An 18,002-nucleotide genomic window follows, 5' to 3' on the forward strand; every position below is an offset into this window, starting at 1 on the left:
CCTGAATCAACCACTCGCCCCTCTTCACCACTTTCTGGACATGAATAAAGCTGTCTCTCCCCTCGAAAAAGCCCCGAACGAGCACCTTCCTTTCAACCTCACCCGCACTCCCATCGCCCGCACCCGCACCCGCGCCCCATTCCGTTGTTTCCACCCCCACCCCCACCCGACTGACAAACAGCGACCCAAGCCGCCCTTGCCACTGCCCCACCTATCCTTATTACCACTGCTTACGATCCTCCCCATGCTGCTGCTGCTACTGCTGCTACTGCTACTGCTACTGCTGCTCTCCATGCTCCTCGCTATGCTGGGCTCTCCTGCCCCTGGTCGATGTCCATGCTGCTGCTGCCGTTGTTGATGATGCGAGAAACCTGCCCTGGCTGCTGCCCCAGCTGCCTCCGCTCCAGCTACCGCCACCGCTGCCGCAGTTCCTGCTGCAGGAGCTCACCCAGTTTGGCTCTCAGATAGCGGCGCTGCCGCAGCACGTCCCCCCCCAGGTCCTGCCACTCCTGCCAGTGCACGTGCAGCGGCACCCAGCCACGGGCTCTCAGCAGTCGGGACCGCAGCCGGGTGCTGCCCTCCAGCGCGGTGGGGTGGGTGCGCAGGTAATGCTGAGGGCCGTTGGCCTCCACCACAACACGCACCACCACCTCAGGCTGCTCCGGGTGACGGGGTTGGGACCCCCGGTGTCCGGAGATAGAGCTGGCGGCGGTAGTGGGGGTGCTGCTGCTGCTGCTGCTGCTGCCGCCGGTGCTACTGCTCGTGGTGGTGAGGGGCGGGTAGGAGGGGTTGGTGGTGTCGTTGACGCTCAGGCACAGGGCCACGTCTAGGGAGAACAGCTGGTCCAGGGTCTTGGTCTCCAGGGAGGGTGAGAGTCGCATGGAGTCGAGGGCACTGACGGGGGGGGGGGAAAGAGGGCGAGGGGAAGGGGGGGAGTAAGGCCCGGGGAGAAGTGGGGTGGTGGGGGAAGAGCAAAACCCGCCGCGCCAGCTTAGGGAGAGGTGAGGAGGGGGAAGAGGGGGAGAGGGGGGCTCCGTTTCAAGTCGGGGGACCCCCCAGGGATGAATAGCCTATTTATAGCGTCCTAGTTAAAATTATACACATATACATGACTTGCGTGTGTGTGTATAGCATCATGCAACTAAACAGAACACATAACTTGTATAAACACCAACTTCGGGGCAAAAGAGAAATCAGCTTAAACAAATTAATTGAGATGAGAAACACGGCTTCAGCGGATCAACCGCCATTCCCCTATTAATGTAGTCTCCTGGATCTTGACGTGCCATGCCATGTCATCCCATGTCACCCATACACCCAGCCACTGACACACTCTGCCACATCACGCAATGTCACGTCACGTACTTGAACACATACGCTTGGAAATCCGATACATTGGAGTCCTTGGCCAGCTCCAGGAAGTTAGCTCGTCCAACCTCCAGTACGGCACGAGGCAGCAGAGCCACCACACGGTCGCCCCCCGGAACGAGATCCTGAGCCGGGTGGGGGAAGGGGAGGGGGGGGGAGGGGGGCCCGGAGGAGGAATTGGATGCGGGAGGCAAGTGAGGGCGGGCTAACAGTGCATGCGGGAGAGGACGAGGGCCACAGAGTTGACGATGATGACGTGGCTCTTCAGGAAGGGTGTCGTAAGGGTTGCAGCGAATATGTCCACGGGTTCGCGGAGAGCTCTCTCGGAGGTCTAGGGTTCCGGAATACAACGGAGGGGGGGGGCAAAGCAACAAAGCTGGATAAAACCCTACATATGTAGTCCTTGTAGCTGTACAGCTTTACAGCGGGAAAGGAAAGGCGTATTTGTACGCCAACAAGCCTTTATTTTTTCCTTTTTCCTAAAACAAATACGTGACATGAAGTGGGAGGCACTAGGACAAACGGAGAAGATGTAAACGAAGGAACTTGTCGCGTTCCTTTCTACTTCACAGGGGGGGATACGCGGTGTCGTACGGTGCAACCGATTAACTACCTGCAACCAGAGCGCGCAATGGAAAAGCTGTGTGCAGCCACGTACACCCATCGCCGCCACGTCACGACGCGCCACGTCAGCAAACAGCTCCGCCAGCAGATCCAAATCCGGGTGATCCACAACCGCCAACGACCAACAGATGTTGGCCAGGCTCTTGTCAGCCAGCGCGCCGGCGCCGGCGCTGCGTAGAACCTCCGAAACCATTTCGTACAGCTCCGCATCGCTGTGCCCCGCGTACGCACACGCCAGCATCACCAACGCTAGCCGGTTGACGGCCTGGCGGTCGTACGTCATACTGCTCGGCGTCGCTGCCCCCGCCACCGCCACCGCCACGCGGCCAATATTGCCGTACAGCTCCGCATCGTAATGCCCGGCGCTCCCCAGCGCCCACAGCACGTTACCCAGCGCCAGGGACGTTGCTGGTACCAGCCCGGCGGCGCATAGAGCCGACGCTGACGCCGCCAGCGCGTCATATAAATCGCTGTCATACACTCCGGCCACCGTGAATGCCCAGGCGGTGTGCGCCAGAAAGGGTGTCGCGACCTCGCCGCGGCGCAGTCGCGGCGTCAGCGCGGCGGCGGCGGCGTGAAAGAGCTCCGTGTCGGCGTGGCCCAATGTCGCAAGGGCCCACACTAGTACAGCCAGTGAGCCGCTGTCGAGCGTGTCGATTCGCGGTCTAAGGGATTCGCACAGCGCCGGCAGTAGCTGCGGCGGCATCTCCGCGAGTATGACCTGAGCCGCCTCCGCCGCCGCTGCAAATGCCTCCACCTGCGACTGCGCCAGGTTGACTGCCGTTGCTGTGACGTCGGCGGCATTAACGCGCTCGCGGCCTGCCGCCGAGTCGGTAAAGCTGTCGTACCCAACGGTGCCGTACCCTGTGCCGTCATCATCCGTTAGCAGGTCCATCGCCCAGTCAGGCGTCAGTGCGGCGGTCGCGCCGCTACTGCCGCCGCTACGGCTGACTCCGCCGCTGGTGGCTAAGTCATTTACGTAAGCCCGTGCTAAGGTACCCATGCTGATATCCGCAGAGGACGGCGACGACGAAAAAGACGTGTCATCATCACCGAGCGCAAAGCTGTCGTACCCGCCGATCCCACCCAGAGGTGATGGCGCTGCCGCAGCGGCCGCCGCCGCCGCAGTAGCGGCGGCGGCCACCGCGGCGTGCCCACCCGCCATGTGCAGCCGTACAAGCGGATCCACAAAGCCCGCACGCACCCGCGCCGCCAGGAACAACGACATCGACGACGATGACGACGATGATGATGATGATGACGGCGGCAGCGGCGGCGGCGCCGCTGCAGCGGCGCCGCCATGAAACACCGACGACAGCGGCGCCAGCGGCGGCGGCGACGAAACGCGCCAACGCCCAACACAGCATCACTTGGCTGTTCCCGTCCAGGAGGTGCAGCTGCGGCAACATCTGGCGCGCCAGTGCACCCAGCAGCGGCGCGTCGTACACTCGCATTGCGGCGTAGGCCCATATCACTTGCACCAAGCCCGCCTGGCTGAAATCTGCCGCCATCATCCTGGCAATCGAGGCCGCCGCGGAGAACAACGCCGGCTGAGCCATTCCACACCGGGCGTAGGCCCACAGCATGTTGGAGATGTCCTGCGGACAAAACTCCGACAGCCGCGCCTCCGCCGCCACCGCCAGCGCGCGCATCACCGCCTCGTGCGCGGGGTGCGCACGGTGCTGGCGCGCAACGACGAGCGCGTACGACAGGTTGGAAATGTCGTACGGTACGAACGCATGCAGCTTTGTCAGCGAGCACTCCGCCAGGCGCCTCCAAACCCACGGGTCGGAGCACTCCAGACGTGCCAGCGCCCAGGCCGCATTCACCAGGCCCTGCGGCGCCGCTAGCTCCAGCTTGCCAGCCACCGGCGACGCTGCCGTTACGGACGCCGGCGGCGCTGCCGCAGGATCGATGCCGAACAGAGCAACACGCATCGCCTCCCAAATCTCAGGCCGTGGCGTGTGCCCAAGCTTGCCCCACACCCACAGCACATTGCACAGCTCCCGCGCGTCACAGTACGGCATGTGCCGTACCAGCATGTCGCCCAGCTCGTCCAGTAGTTGCCGTACTGTCTCCCGCTGTGTCGCCGCGCGAGCGTCGGGCGCCTTGGCTAAGCGATTGAGGCAGCAGCAGATATGGAGGTTGTTGAACTGGCTGCCGTACCGGGTGACGTACTTTTTCAGCTTCGGTACGGACGAGGCAGTGCGGAGGATGCCGGTCAGCAAGTACGGGTGCATGGGGGATGCGGGGGGATGTGCTTGGGGGTTTAACCCCGAGCCGTCGGCACCCCGCCGGCCGCCGCTGCGTCCGGTCTGGCGCAGGAGGCGTCGCACCGGCGACGCCTTGTGCGGACCGCCGCGTCGTACGACGCTAGCGCCGCTGTCACTCTCCGCTGGTGCGGCTTCCGATGTCGACGTCGTCTCCAACAGCTGCGGCGGCGACTGCCGCCGCTCCTCACCGCCGCCGCCGAGCTTAGATTCGCGGGCTGTTGGAGCATGACCCGAAGCTGGTGTTGGCGTCAACGTTGACGCCGACACCGAGGTCAACCCTGATGGCGGCGTCGTTGGCCATAACGATGGTTCATCTGTCCGCCGTCCGACGTTCGCAATGGATGCCGTGCCGCTGGCCGCTGTCCCGGTAGCGACCCGAACCGCGACCCCGTCAGCTGCCACGTCTCCTGCCGCAGTGGCTGCCGAGCAGTCCACTGGTGACACCTCTGAGGCCCCTCCCCCGCCCCCTCCCCCTGGCTCCTGTTTCCGATTTGCCGTTGGACTGCGTTGCCGTCGGGCCGGAATCCCAGGCTGCTTCGGCGCATTCGCGACTCCAGGGGGACCCAGGTCAGGCGGAGGTCGGGTTGGCGGCGCTAGGGGACCGCCGACGCGCCTGGGATGGGACCTGTGATCGCCTGAATGCCAGCTGTGGGGCGTTGCGTTGCTAGACGCGACGCTTGTATCCGGAAGTTGTTTGTTTTCCTGCCGCCACCGATTGCGTCCCGATCCTGTCGTGACCGCAGCTGGGTATTCATACGTTACACCCGCAGCTCCTGATCTTCTATTCTGCGAGTCTGCTCTAGAGTTGTCACCTGATAGGATGGGATGACGACTGGTGCGGAAGACAGGAGCATTCGTGGCGGATGGGGAGGCAGGAGCCAAAACCCCCCTTTCCAGGGAAGGACTTTGGTCCCATGATATTTGAGACATGCCATCTTTATAGCGAGGAAGCCGGGGGTTGCGAAGTACGCGCAAGCCGAGGCCGTTCGCTTCGCCGCCCGCTGCCACACTAGCAATACGCGTACTGGACGCACATCCCTTCCAATTCATGAAGCAGTGCCTCTCTTTGATATGATCGCTTGTTCCAAGGCGGGGCTGCATGTGGGGAAAGCCGCAAGTTATATGGCCAAGGGTTAAGGAAGGTCGCGGCATCCTCAGCCCTTACCAGGCGACCGATAACTCCATAGCTAGTTGAACATCCATCGACAGGAATATGCCAATATCCATTCAGACCAGAGTTAAAAGGAGACATAAGACGAGGTCCTGCTCCGACCGCATGCGCTGCCTATCTTGTTGATGCCGATCTTTTCGTAACAACCTAATAATTGGATGCGGTTTCATGAAAGAGGTTATCGCAAACTAACAGACAAAAACAGTTGTACGGTTATGACTAAGGATTGGTCCGATAGGAAGCTTCGCTCGCTGCTCATGAGCTTGGCTTTGTCTGGGTCGTACAAATAAAGGAACCTGTAACGGAACAGGTTAAATGCCCTCGCTGCAAGGTAGGGCAGTCAAATACCAACAAGCAGTTAGCAGCTTGATGGACAGCGTAGGGCACGGTATTGAGGGTTTTGTGGAGACCTGAGCGTCTTCGTGTCGCTTACGGCACATCGGTCCATTTACAGCAGTGAAAACCGATATTCCCCTTCAAGCATGACGTTACAGCGTATGCGCTTGCTCAGGCTTGCTCTAGATAGCTGCCGGGCCGTGTCAAAAAAATACAATGAATACAGCTTCTCTCCGTGCTGCGCACCTTTATGTAACAACCACACACACCTTTATGAACCACACCCGCATGCGTCATGCATGAGCATGAGCATGGCGACGTCATCACACCTTCGGTATCTGTTTGCGCGCTTTTGACCCTCACTCCGAGACTTTCTGCAGCTCGCTTTTCAGATGCTTTCCAAGGGAAATATACACCCAGAACAAAAGCCCATCCAAAAAGCGCGACAATAATAAATTCACCATCCGCCGTAACAAACACACCTCGATGTAGCCTCTCACAAGATTACCTGGGGCTGAAAAAACTATGCAATCCGCTTGCCGACACCACCTTCGCCTTTACTACTCGCCACCTCCCCCCGTTTCCATTTTTTCCGCGACCTTCAGCGCACAAGAACCTCACACGCATACATTTCCTGCTGCGCTATCACAAGTTCATCATCGTATGCCGATAGCACCATAAGTTGCACCCAGCCAACCCTCAATTTAAATAATCCGAACAATGCCGAGCTGCCGATTCCGCAAAAGAATCCGCCCCCACCAACGCTACCACATAACTCAAATCAGTCTAAGAAACAGTCTCAACAAACATCCCCGTCTCCATGTCCGCCGATCGGCGTAACCGTGCAGTAACCAACCACTCCATTTCGAAACGTTTCCCGTCCCGTCCTGTCCTGTCCTGTCCTGTCCTGTCCTGTCCTGGTAAGAAAGGACTCCTAGGCACCATCGCGTAATTTCCTAGGGGGCGTCGCCTGCCTTTCAGGATGGACTGTCGTACATCAAGCCATACGTCTTGCGTGTGCTCGCGTCTGTGTGGGTTTTGTACGTGTATCCGCTCCTCTCTGCGCATGTGTGCGTACGTGTATGTGTGTATGTAAGTATGTATGTACGTATTTATGTGTGTAAAAGACCGACAGAACGCATCAACAAGACATCAATGAGCGACTTGTGCACGCGGCAACCCCCCGCATGCTTTTATGGTGTTATGCGTGTGTAACGCCCAACCCACATATGAGATTTTGTACATGTGTGTATGTATTATGTATGTATGTTTGTTTGTTTGTGTATATGTGTGTATGTGTGTTCGCACATGCGTGTGTCCATGCCCAACCGCTTCATCCCAACATCGGTCCCCGCCGCCGTTGCTGCTGCATCAAATGATGCAAAACTCCTGCCTCTGCCTGCCGTACACGATGTCGTATATTAACTCTCCCACGACATTAATATTAACATCATCGCGCAGATATACATATATACACACATATATATATGCAAACTGCTGCAAAGGCATAGGTCAGTTATATACAAGCTGCCCCGAGGCACAAAAGGAGGGTACGGGAATACCCTGCGGTGGCTGGCAAGGTGCCCCCGCGGCTGCTGCGGCAATGATGGACCTCTCCTCCCATTGCCGTGCGCCCTACCCCCCCCCCCCACACACACACACACCTACCACCAGGCCATCTAAAGTCCGCTGCGGGAGAAATAATCTAATCAAGCTGCAAAATGTTTATCACCGTTTACTTTGCCAACCGTGAAGATATGCCCACATATCACCGACAAAAATTTCAACCCAACCCAACCTCAACTCTTGCGGGACATCCAAGGTAAAGATGCACCGGTCGGGCTCACACACGGCATCAGGCTGCGGCGGGCCCCGTCGAAATGGCCGCTACAGGCCCCCCTCCCCCTCACACAAACCGCCTCACACACACCGCCTCATTCGCACAAAAGGGCGGCGATGGCTCTCCGAAACGGTTTCAAAGGGGACACATCTACGCAGGCGCATACAATGCTGCTTCCTGGCGCTGCAGCGCCGTACAAGGATGCCACCACTCGCCGACTGACGGTGCCATCGAAACTCCACGCAACACACACCTCACGCCACGCTCAATACCACCCCCAGCCCCACCACCGCTAACGGTCAACTTCGCCAACGCCGATGATCGACATGGTCACAGAGCTATATATATCGCAACGCCGCAGCTACATCAAACCCTTTGGAGGCTGAAGGAGGGGCGAGGACCCCCTCATTGCCTGAGGGCCCTGTCCTCCACCATGCCCCATGCGCGTACGTATGAGCGGAAATAACGCACCACCACTGTGGATGCCACCTTCGCCTCCCTAAAAGGGATGGAAATCCAAAGCACATACATACATACATACATACATACATGTATGATGTTACAGGGTGGTATAGCTTCACCAGCGGCCCCCTTTCCCTTGGAGGCAGTTCCCTGCTCTCCCCTGCGAGAGGGGCACCCTAATCCATTCACCCCGTCCGACTTCAGAATGTATTCGTTGGGTTTAGCAACTCACCACCAGCATCCAACCAAATCTAGCGGATCAACGGCGCCTCAACTTATTTCCTGGTCAGCTCACAAGTTGATATAATCACGTCCTACACCGTCCACAACATGGGGGGCCACCTCCCAACACTCCTCAAAACCCCGAGGAGTCGGCAGACGGACTTGAACCCGGACACTCCGGGAGCAGAAGTCAGGCCTTAACCTCTGCCAGCCGCCTGCCATACATACATACATACATACATACATACATACATACATACATACATACATACATACATACATACATACATACATACATACATACATACATACATACATACATGCCGGCCCACACCGAACAAGGAAAGAAATCACAACTTCACCCGTATAAATACGTTTGACCCAAATCTGTCCTCCTCCCTCCTGCACGTCCTCTGGGCCCGCAAGGCCGCTCTGGCGGCAGCGGGCCGCTCTCGGCAAGCAAATGCTCACACATGTGCCCGGGGTCCCACCGCTGGCGGGGCTGAGGAGCTGCCGGTGCTCGATTGATGCTTCAAGCTCTCGAGCTGCTGGCGGAGTAGCTTGACGAGCGCCGAGGCGCTGGGCCGTGAGTTGAGGTCGGGTGACCAGCAGCACACTGCGAGGCTTCTGCGGGGGGGGAGGGGGAGGGGGGCGGCAGCGACATCATCAGGCAGCAGTGGTGCGGTGCGGAAGCGGGACAGACACAGCACCAATGTGACATGTCCGCCACGTTCTCCCCGCCGAGCGGTTATTCCTAGCACACCTAAACACCCACGCCTCCCCCCTCACCTCACCCCAACCCACATACCCACACAACAACCCCCCTCACACACACTCATGCACTACGCGGGTCCGCACCCCACCTGTAGGCGGACAGCGTGTTGCCTGGGAAGCTGGGCCGCTTGCCGTGGTACACCGCCTTCATCAACGACCGACTGGGATAGTCGCACTCGCTGTACGGCGTACGGCCCGTAATCAGCTCCCACATCAGCATGCCTATACCGCAAAAGGAGTAACGGCGGGTACGGGGTACGATGTACGGGAAACGGTAAGGGGATTACCAAAACAACCAGCTCGTGTGCCCCATTCATGCGATATCAACCGCCGAAACGTGACGCAGAAGCATGCATGGCTCCGGAACCAGCAGCAACCAACTTCCTAACTGATCAGACCTGAATACGCTGACGCGGCACATGCCGGTGGGTGCATTGGCGCATAACGCGGTGAAGCGCCCTGTTGTGTTCATGAACAGATTAACGTGATGCTCCAGGGATATTGCATCTGCGTGCAATGTCCCGCCCCACCCGGTGGTGGGTGCGGTCCACCTGAGCGATCCACTGAGAAGTTGACTAGGGTGATGACTGGATGAGGGTGCCCCGAAACACCGGGGAAGGCAGGGTTTCGCCGGGTAGCGGCCACGGGTGAAGATATGCCCCCCTGTCCCACACATCAGACACATACATAGGCCAACATCGCCCGTGACAGTATGTTAGCTACCCCAACACCCACCCGCTCCAAGTTGTATTTCTATAACAAAGCACATCACCCAGCGACCCCAGCCACCTCAACCCACCGAAAGCGTAAACATCGATGCTGGCATCCACGGGCCGCCCCGACACGAACAGCTCAGGAGCCATGTACTGCAGTGTACCGCAGGCTTCGTCCGGCAATACAGCAGGCCGGCCCGGCAGCAATCCGTCCTTCAGAATGGCCGCGTAGCTATACCCAGGTGGCGGGAAGGGCGGGGTTGGGAGGGGGAAGGGGAAGAGAGGGGGAAGAGGGGCGCAGCAACGGTTGCAGCAGACGAAGGGATGGCGAGGTGCTTGAGTGCCACCCCGGTGGACGAGCCTGACGAGCCCGCAAGGGAGTTGAGACCAGGACGCGGGTCCAGAGCAAAACACCTGCTGAACGGCCGACCAAGACAGGATACATGGGGCCCACAAGCCCGTCGGTAAAACCCTAGATTCTCTGGCGACAGGCTGGCTGCCTCAGCAAGTGTGTGTTAAGGACACTGTTGGGGGAGCCGCCATCACTGGCGCTATGTTCAGGTCTCGGAGAGTCGCCGCCGAACGATGTCCCTGGTCACTCCACATGCCCCACCCGCGTACACCGAGGCCCCATACAGGGCCCTGCCTGACACTGCAGCAGACATACATACATACATTATATAGGGTTTGGCACTACTGGTAAGGCGCGACCATTGCCCCCGGGATCGATACCCATTAGGGTCAAAGTCCTTCCGATGGTGGAAGGCATTGCGCCCCTAGTTGATGGACGGTGGTGACCTGGGATAAAGTGAACCTGCGAGCCGACCAGGAACGAAGTTGGGCCGCTGTCGACCCGGCAGATTCGGTTGGATGCTGGTGGTGGGTGCGGAACCTGAGCGATCCACTGAGAAGTTGACTAGGGTGACTGGATGAGGGTGCCCCGAAATACCGGGGAAGGCAGGGTTTCGCAGGGTAGCTGCCACGGGCGAAGATACACCCCCCTGTTTCACACATCATACATGTCGGCTTCGGCCCCCGGCTCTCGCGGCCCACAGTGTAATCTGAGTCATACATACATACATACATAAATACATACATACACCCATACATACACCCATACATACATATGTACATATATTCATACATTCAAACATCCGGCTCAGCGACGCATCGGACACTCACCCAAAGTCACCCAGCTTGCACACGAAGCCGCGGGGATCTCTGGGACTGGACCTCAGCAGCACATTACCCGGCTTGAGGTCGCAGTGGGCGAGCTTGGCGGTGTGCAGGTGCCGCAGCGCCAGCGCAATCTCCAGCAGGCACATGTACACAAACTGTAACAGGAGCGCAGAAGGACGGGTGGTAGTGGAGGACGGCAGTGGAGGACAGTCACGGGTGCAGGCGGGAAAGCGCGGCGGGAGAGCAGGACATGGGCCAGGTCCATGACCTCGCACACAGCGAACTCTGAAAGCTGCAGCGGACTGCCCGACCGACCAGGCATCGGACCGCGAGCCGATAAGAGATGACACCGAGGCGCAAGCCACGGAGGAAAGCGTGCGCTTCCCCCTTCCCCCCGCAACCAAACACGCCAAACACGGCAAGTGCCACGTCAGGGCGGGCAGTCGCGCACCTCCATATTCGTCTTGCCGTCCGCCGCTGTGAAGGTCCCCCTCTTGAGTGCATGGACCAACGAGCCCTAGGGTGGGGTCGGGTAGGGCAGGGTAGGGAGTCAAAGGCCCAGAGGCGCGTCTGTCTGTGTGTGCGTGTGAGCAACACGGTGGCAGCTGGTAAGCAGAGTTCGAGGGAACCTCAAGACCAATTTAATTATCCGGCAGGTCGGAGGGAGAGGGACCGGCGGCGGCGCAGGAGCTGGGCAGCTCACCAACACAGGGGATCAACCCCCTGCGGCCCCTCGGGGTTCGGGAAGGGCGGCAAGGGGGCGGCCGCGGCGGAGGCCGCGGAGAGACCCTGCAGGGCCCCATACACCGGGTAACTGCGATGTAAGCCCCCCTGTCCCTCACACCCCAGAAAGCCAAAGCGCAACCAGTCCCAGTCCAGTCCAGCCTCACCATGTCGCAGTATTCCATGACCAGGGCAGAACACAGCGGCGGCGGCGGTGATCCCGGGGGTGCCAACGCCAGGTATTCCGCCTGGCCCATCAGCCAGCAGCGGTTGAGTGATGCGTCCTGCATGAGGACCACATTGACCCAGTGACAGTAGCCCTGTACGATATTCGGGTGCGACAGCGATGACGCCACACCCAGCTCCAGGGCGTTGTGCAGCAAGTCGCGCTGCCGCTTCGTCGCCAGCGCCGCCGCCGCCGTCGTCGACGGCAGAGCAGGCGGCGGCTGCCCCTTCACCGCGCCCTTCGCAGCGGCGGTGTCAGTGCCGCCGTCGATGCCGCCGTCGATGCCACCGGCGGCGGCGGCAGCGGCTTCCGTCGCCGCCAGTCCGTCGGCGGCGGCGCCGCCACCACCTGGATGTGGTTGGGAAGTTATTGTACTTGCATGCTCTGAAGAGGACACAGCCTCCCGGTCGGTGTCATCGGGGTTTTCAAACAGCTTGACGGCCACCTCAAGGCCCATGTGCAGATAACCCTGGAAAACCAGGCCGCTGCCGCCGCGACCCAGCACCTTCCCCAGCTTGAGAACGGACAGCTCCTCGTATTCGTCCGCACTGCAAGGAAGAGCACAAGGGGAAAAGGTGATAGCTGATATCTGAGGTTGGGAGTGTCCAGGAAGGCACGGAGGACCTCAAAACCCAAAAAAGTAAGACCCCAAACGGGAGTTCCCATTAAGAAGGCCGACCCACGGGTCATTCCCGCCCAGCCCCAGCCCTCCCGAGGCTCCTATCCTCCACACTCTGGGCTCGCTTGCTATCTGCTTACTCTCTCCTTACCTCCTCCCCCCGAAAATCAATATCATCTGCCCCCGAAATGGGTGCAATATCGCACCCATCCTCGTCCCTCCCACCCGCACCCACCGAAGGGCCTGCAGCGCGTTGATCGTCTCCTTGAACGAGGAGACGAGCAGGCCCATGTGCGCCCGTGTGTCACCCGCAAAGGCCCCTGCGAGGGCCGTACTGAGCACCGGACCACGAGGTTCAGGGGGGGTGCCGATGGCCGACAGCATCCGGTCAGGTCCCGGGGTCACCACAGGACACTCGGCGACAGGCGGCCCGGCATCCACGGTGGCGGCGGCGGCGGCGGCTGCTTCGCCCCCAGCTGGCCGTGACGTCGATGCGTCCATGCACGTCGGCGGCGGAGAGGTCGGCGTTGGCGTTGGCGTCGCCTTTTCCCGCGGGTGCCCTGGGTGCGGTGCTGGCGGGACCCCGGCGGCAGCGCTGACACCGCCGCAGCCCGCGGTGCCGGCCGGCGCAGCGTTGCTGCTGCCTCGCGAACAGCCGTCGTCAGGACTAACAGCGCACTGACCTCTACTCCCTTCTCCGCAGCCGCTCCCGCCGTTGCCGGCTGTTGCTGCTGCTGCGGCGGCGGCCGTCTCGCCGCCGCTAGTGCCATTGCACACGGCTGAGGTGGTCGGACGCAAGTCCGGGTGGCTTTCCGTCGCTGCCAACGTCCCTCCTCCGACGGATGCGCCGCGGCCGCCGCCGCCGCCGCCGCGACCCGAGAAGCACTTCCCCACGAGCAATATCCACTCCTCCGCCAAGTCCCCGCGCGCAAGCTTATGTCCGATCAGCGGAGCTAAAAACCGTAAAGACAAGTGCTGCGCCTGAGCCAAAACCTCGTTCAACAGCTCTAGAGGAAGCCGCATGCCCACGGACACGTACAAGACAAGCTGTGCCGCAGCAGCGGCGCCGCCGCCGCCACCGCCGGTGGCCGGGACGTCGCGTAGCAGCGGCAGCGGCGCCGGCGCAATTGCCAGAGAGAAGGGCGGTATGCCCTTACTCGAGCTCAGCAGGTACAAGTCCCGCTTGGGACAACCAACTTGTTGCATGTACGACGCACAGTCGTGTACGACAGTCCCGCCGCTAGGCAAGTTTGCCAGGAGGGTGTGCCGCAAGCCCAACGCACGAGCCTGCGGCGATAACAAATCCGCGCGGAGAAGAGGTTCACCCCCGGGTAAACGCCGCAGCTGCGATCAACGCAAGAACGAAAGACGAAGAGGATGGGGGATGCCGCTGCCGCAGCCGCCGGCGGCAGCCCCCCAAGAAAAACCGCCGCCGCCGCTGTGCTTTCCTCACGCATGCTTGATGACCACATCACACCACGATCGGACACGACAGCGCCAGCCCCCCCGACCACACAACCCTTCAAGATATGCCGGCCTCCAGTGCCCCTACCTGCACCGTGCTCGCCTGCCACAGCAAGGCCCCGTAGGAGCCATTTTGTCCCGTACAGCCGTCGTGGGATGAGCCGCCTTGGGCTTCCCGAGTGGCGGCGGAGGTCGACCTGGACCGAAGGGTCAACCACCGCGGCGAGTGGTATATCGCCAGTCTGAGATAAGGGTGCGCAAAGGAGCGCCGCCACACGCGCTTTTGACGGACGTAGGCTTGAACAACAGCAGTTCAGGAGAGCAGGAAAAGACCGGAAACTGCCCAACAACAGCAACATACACACACGCGCATGTACACGCACGCGCGCCTGGGGGCCCCGAGGGTGTCCTATCCGCATGTGCGTCTGTGTGTTCGTGTGTGTGTTCGTGTGTGTGTGCGTGTGTGTGTGCGTGTGTGGCTTCCTCTCCGAAGATTTCCGCCCGGAGCTGCCTCTCGCCGACTTCAGGACGATTGCAGCATTCCGCCACTTCTACACCGCCAAAGCCCCCACCCACCCCACCCCCTGATCAATCCGTCCCACACGACCGCCACCTCCGCCACATCCCCGGGTCCTCTTCCGCCTCCGGAGGGGGCCCCCCTTTACCTGGCCATTATGCCGCGAGCCCCGTATTGCTCATTAGGATTTGCTGACTGCCCGCCCCCGCCGCCGCCGCCTCCACTCGCAGCGCAGCCGCTCCCGCCGCCGCCGCCGCTATTGCCGCCGCCTGCGGCCGCAGCTCCGCTACCGCCCCGCTCCTCGAAGAAGATTGCCCGTCCGCCATTGCTGCTGGGCGCCGTAACGCCGCCACCGCCGCCGCCGACGTTACCGCCAGCGGCACCGACGGCGGCGGCGGCGGCGGCGGCTGAACCGGGCAGCAGTGCCACTGTAACCGCCACGGTGACGTGTGTCTTGAGTTGCAGAACCCGCTCCACTCCCGCGGCCACTCCCGCGACCACCTGCTGCAGGGTGCGAGCGTCGTGTACTCCCGCCAGGATGTCGCCGACCTGGATTGGGCCGGGATGGAAGTGATAGGAGTGAGTGAGATAGGGGTGAGCGCAACGGCGCGGGGGCTTGGGCGGGGGGAGCGCCCGTTGGACCATGAGGCGGTGGGGGAATGGACTCTCGTGCAATGCAGTGGTGTCCGTCGGCAGCCCCCCCCACCACCACCACACACACACGCACATCGTCGTCCACTCTGAAGACCCGGGGATACGGAGCGCAGCACACCGACGGGGCGGCTGGGCGGCAGGCCTGCTAGCCGGTCACGGTCCACTGAGACCTGGTCGCTGCAAACCCAACCACCATACGCACGAAACGGCAAAGCGCGCGCGCACACACACACACACACACACAGAGGCGAGCGGTCAACCCGGACATACATACGACACACCTCACTAGCTCACAAACTCACTAACTAACTCAAAAAGAGACCACTGCCGACTGCAGGTTTGGATGGGAATTGGGTTACTATGGGGGTGGGTAAATTCCAGGACGCACCTGTTGGGCCAGCTTGAGGTCCTGGCCGGCGAGGAGCACTGACAGCAGCAGCCCGAGCGCCCTCAGGGAGGACTCGTCGCAGCGCATCAGAAGAGCGGCTCTGAAGCAGGGCCCCGAGGAAACTGAGGGCAGCCCTCCGCGTCTCCCCAAGCCAGGCGCCTGCTGCCCCGGCGGCGGCGGAGGGTCAAAGGCAAGCGTGACGGCGCCCACGACGGACTTGGCGTGTATGAGCGGCAACGCACAAAAATCCGTCAGGCCACGTGTGCCGTACAAGGCCTGCCAGTCGTACGGTGGCTCCTTTATTTCTTGGGATCCTTGCAGGGGGTCGGAAAAGGAGTAAAGCAACGAGGACTGCGGGGTATGGGCCGGGGGAAGGGCGGGGGAGAGAGAGAGAGAGGGAGGGGATATTAGGGGCGACGAAGCGTGGGGAACGGGAAACGCGAGAACGAGCTTGGGCGGAGTTGCATGGTGCCTATTGGGGGAAGAACACGCGGGTTTTCTGCGGCGTCCAATCAGGGCCGACGGTCCGACAGGGCCAATCGAGTTATTAAAGGCCCCTTCGTCTTACATAAAACAGGCTCGCATCCGGGGCGCGAGGGATGGTACCTCAAACTCTGCTGTATAATTTGGAGTCAGCTTACCTGCAGGAGCTGCAGGACCTGGATACTGTTGTAGCGCAGTCTGGACGAGCTGCCGCCACCGGGTTGCGCGAGCACAGCCTTTAGTGCTGGCAGCTGTGAGCCTATCGGGCAAATCGAACCACATTCTGGATTTTTCCCGGTGACATGTAACACCGTGAACTGGTCAAGTCCGACGCTGAGAATGGAGACGGAGCACAGAGCTGCACCAGATTCGCTGGTAAGTCGAGAGGCTGCGGATATTACTCGCTCATACCAATTACCGGAGAGGCCAGCCAGGGCAGAGCTCAGGATGTTCAGCTGTTACAGTAAAATGGGCCGCAATGCGTCAAGCCAGGCGAACGATGCAAGTAGCGTATTGCTTGCACATACACAATCCAGCATGATACACCATAGGTTGTGTGCTTAAATCAATGGCTCGGTGCGATGCTGCGGCACTCTGCAAGTTAATTGAGCCGGTCTCCTGTACCTGATAGGCGACGGTCGACCCTGTTGAGGTGACGGCACTCAGCGATGTTGTATTTTCCGCCAGGCAAATCTCTCCAGTTTTGGTTATCCCGCCCGTGGGCAGCTCGCTGAACTCCTTTCCTTTGTCAGTTGTCCCAATATTGGCCTGTTCACCGTGGACTCCATAGCCGTTTAATTCCCCCCTCGTATCGACGTCTTCAACAAGACCACCAAAGCAGCAAGCAAAAATCATTTACAACTGACAACCGGGCCGGCTGTCCAAAGCACGTCAACGTGAAATGTAAACTTTCAATTTTGCCATTTCAGGTAAGCTTTTGTTAATCGATACAGACGACAGTAATAGGTTGCTGCAAGCCGATAAGGCAGCGACTTACAAACGTTGATGTCAAGCTTCAACGTCTCGAACTATGAGTGTAGAGATAGGAAAGTTAATGCGAAGGAATTGCCGTGGTGCGTGGAATCAGGGCGCATGCATGCACATGCCGGACCACAGTACGGCAGGAGACTCCAAGCTTCTACTTGGGTCGTACAGGCGCATTGGTTCATTAACTGCCGTTGTTTTCAAGTATTACCGAGAGATGTATCCCGCTGCTGGGACAGTGTCCTCTAGTTTTTCCCCTTTCCCCCCACCCACGGGTCGGCATCTTACATATTGTCCTACTTCATTGATCTAATCTTGGAGTACACGTCTATGTTCCTTTTACCGTCTGTCCTTTGTCGTATCTCCACCCACCCAAGGCAATCCTGGGGTTTGCCACAATGCAGCGGTCCCTGCTTTGTTCACTGCTGGCCTTGGGTGGGTCGCCCTCCCTTGAGGTCCTAGGAGATTTCAACGGCGCAACACGGGTAACTGCCATTATTATCGGCCACTAGTGCAACTTTCACAATGGGTTGGTGTTGGGCGGGGGTTTCGCAGCCGGGTGGTTTTGCTTTCAAGATGAGCTAGCGGCTGGCGGCTTACGCAACACGGCAGGACTGCGCAATAGTGCCTCTTTAATTCGTAACGCGTATAGCGGGTAGCCATCTTTACAATCCCTTAATGATTTTTGTGAAGTAGATGATAGGACAAACTGGGCGTGACTTGTGAAGCCCGAATGGTCGTAAGAAAAAGGATGCACAGTACGAGCAGGACTAGGTTAAGTTCCAAATACTATAGCAGAACTATAGCAGGTTGTCAACCAAATGTCTTATCCAGTAATCAGCTGTTATTTACTTTTTTATGCATGTACTGTGTACAAATATTAGATTCCTATTGTACACATCGTGGACCTACGAGCTTCAGCATATGATAAATGAATACGACCATTACCACGAAAACTCTTGGTTAGTGTGTGTGGCAACGC

General features: G+C 59.7%; 2 protein-coding genes across 2 annotated transcripts; both read right to left on the bottom strand.

Moving 5' to 3' along the window:
• Positions 1-407: 407 nt before the first annotated feature.
• Positions 408-6,069, bottom strand: VOLCADRAFT_89149 (uncharacterized protein; the record flags this gene model as incomplete). The annotated part of the gene is made up of 5 exons (XM_002948807.1): positions 408-894; positions 1,366-1,493; positions 1,982-3,093; positions 3,419-5,077; positions 6,042-6,069. The coding sequence occupies 5 exons, from the start codon at positions 6,067-6,069 to the stop codon at positions 408-410; spliced, it is 3,414 nt and encodes a 1,137-aa protein (XP_002948853.1).
• A 2,694-nt stretch (positions 6,070-8,763) lies between these two features.
• On the bottom strand, positions 8,764-17,516 carry VOLCADRAFT_89150 (uncharacterized protein; the record flags this gene model as incomplete). Its single annotated transcript, XM_002948808.1, has 12 exons — positions 8,764-8,923; positions 9,160-9,292; positions 9,870-10,015; positions 10,966-11,117; positions 11,414-11,479; positions 11,853-12,459; positions 12,766-13,817; positions 14,083-14,191; positions 14,660-15,060; positions 15,554-15,904; positions 16,195-16,394; positions 17,393-17,516. 12 exons carry the CDS (start codon positions 17,514-17,516, stop codon positions 8,764-8,766), a joined length of 3,501 nt encoding a protein of 1,166 aa, XP_002948854.1.
• Positions 17,517-18,002: the final 486 nt, after the last annotated feature.

Source organism: Volvox carteri (assembly GCF_000143455.1).
Source record: "Volvox carteri f. nagariensis unplaced genomic scaffold VOLCAscaffold_11, whole genome shotgun sequence".
Classification (NCBI taxonomy): domain Eukaryota; kingdom Viridiplantae; phylum Chlorophyta; class Chlorophyceae; order Chlamydomonadales; family Volvocaceae; genus Volvox; species Volvox carteri.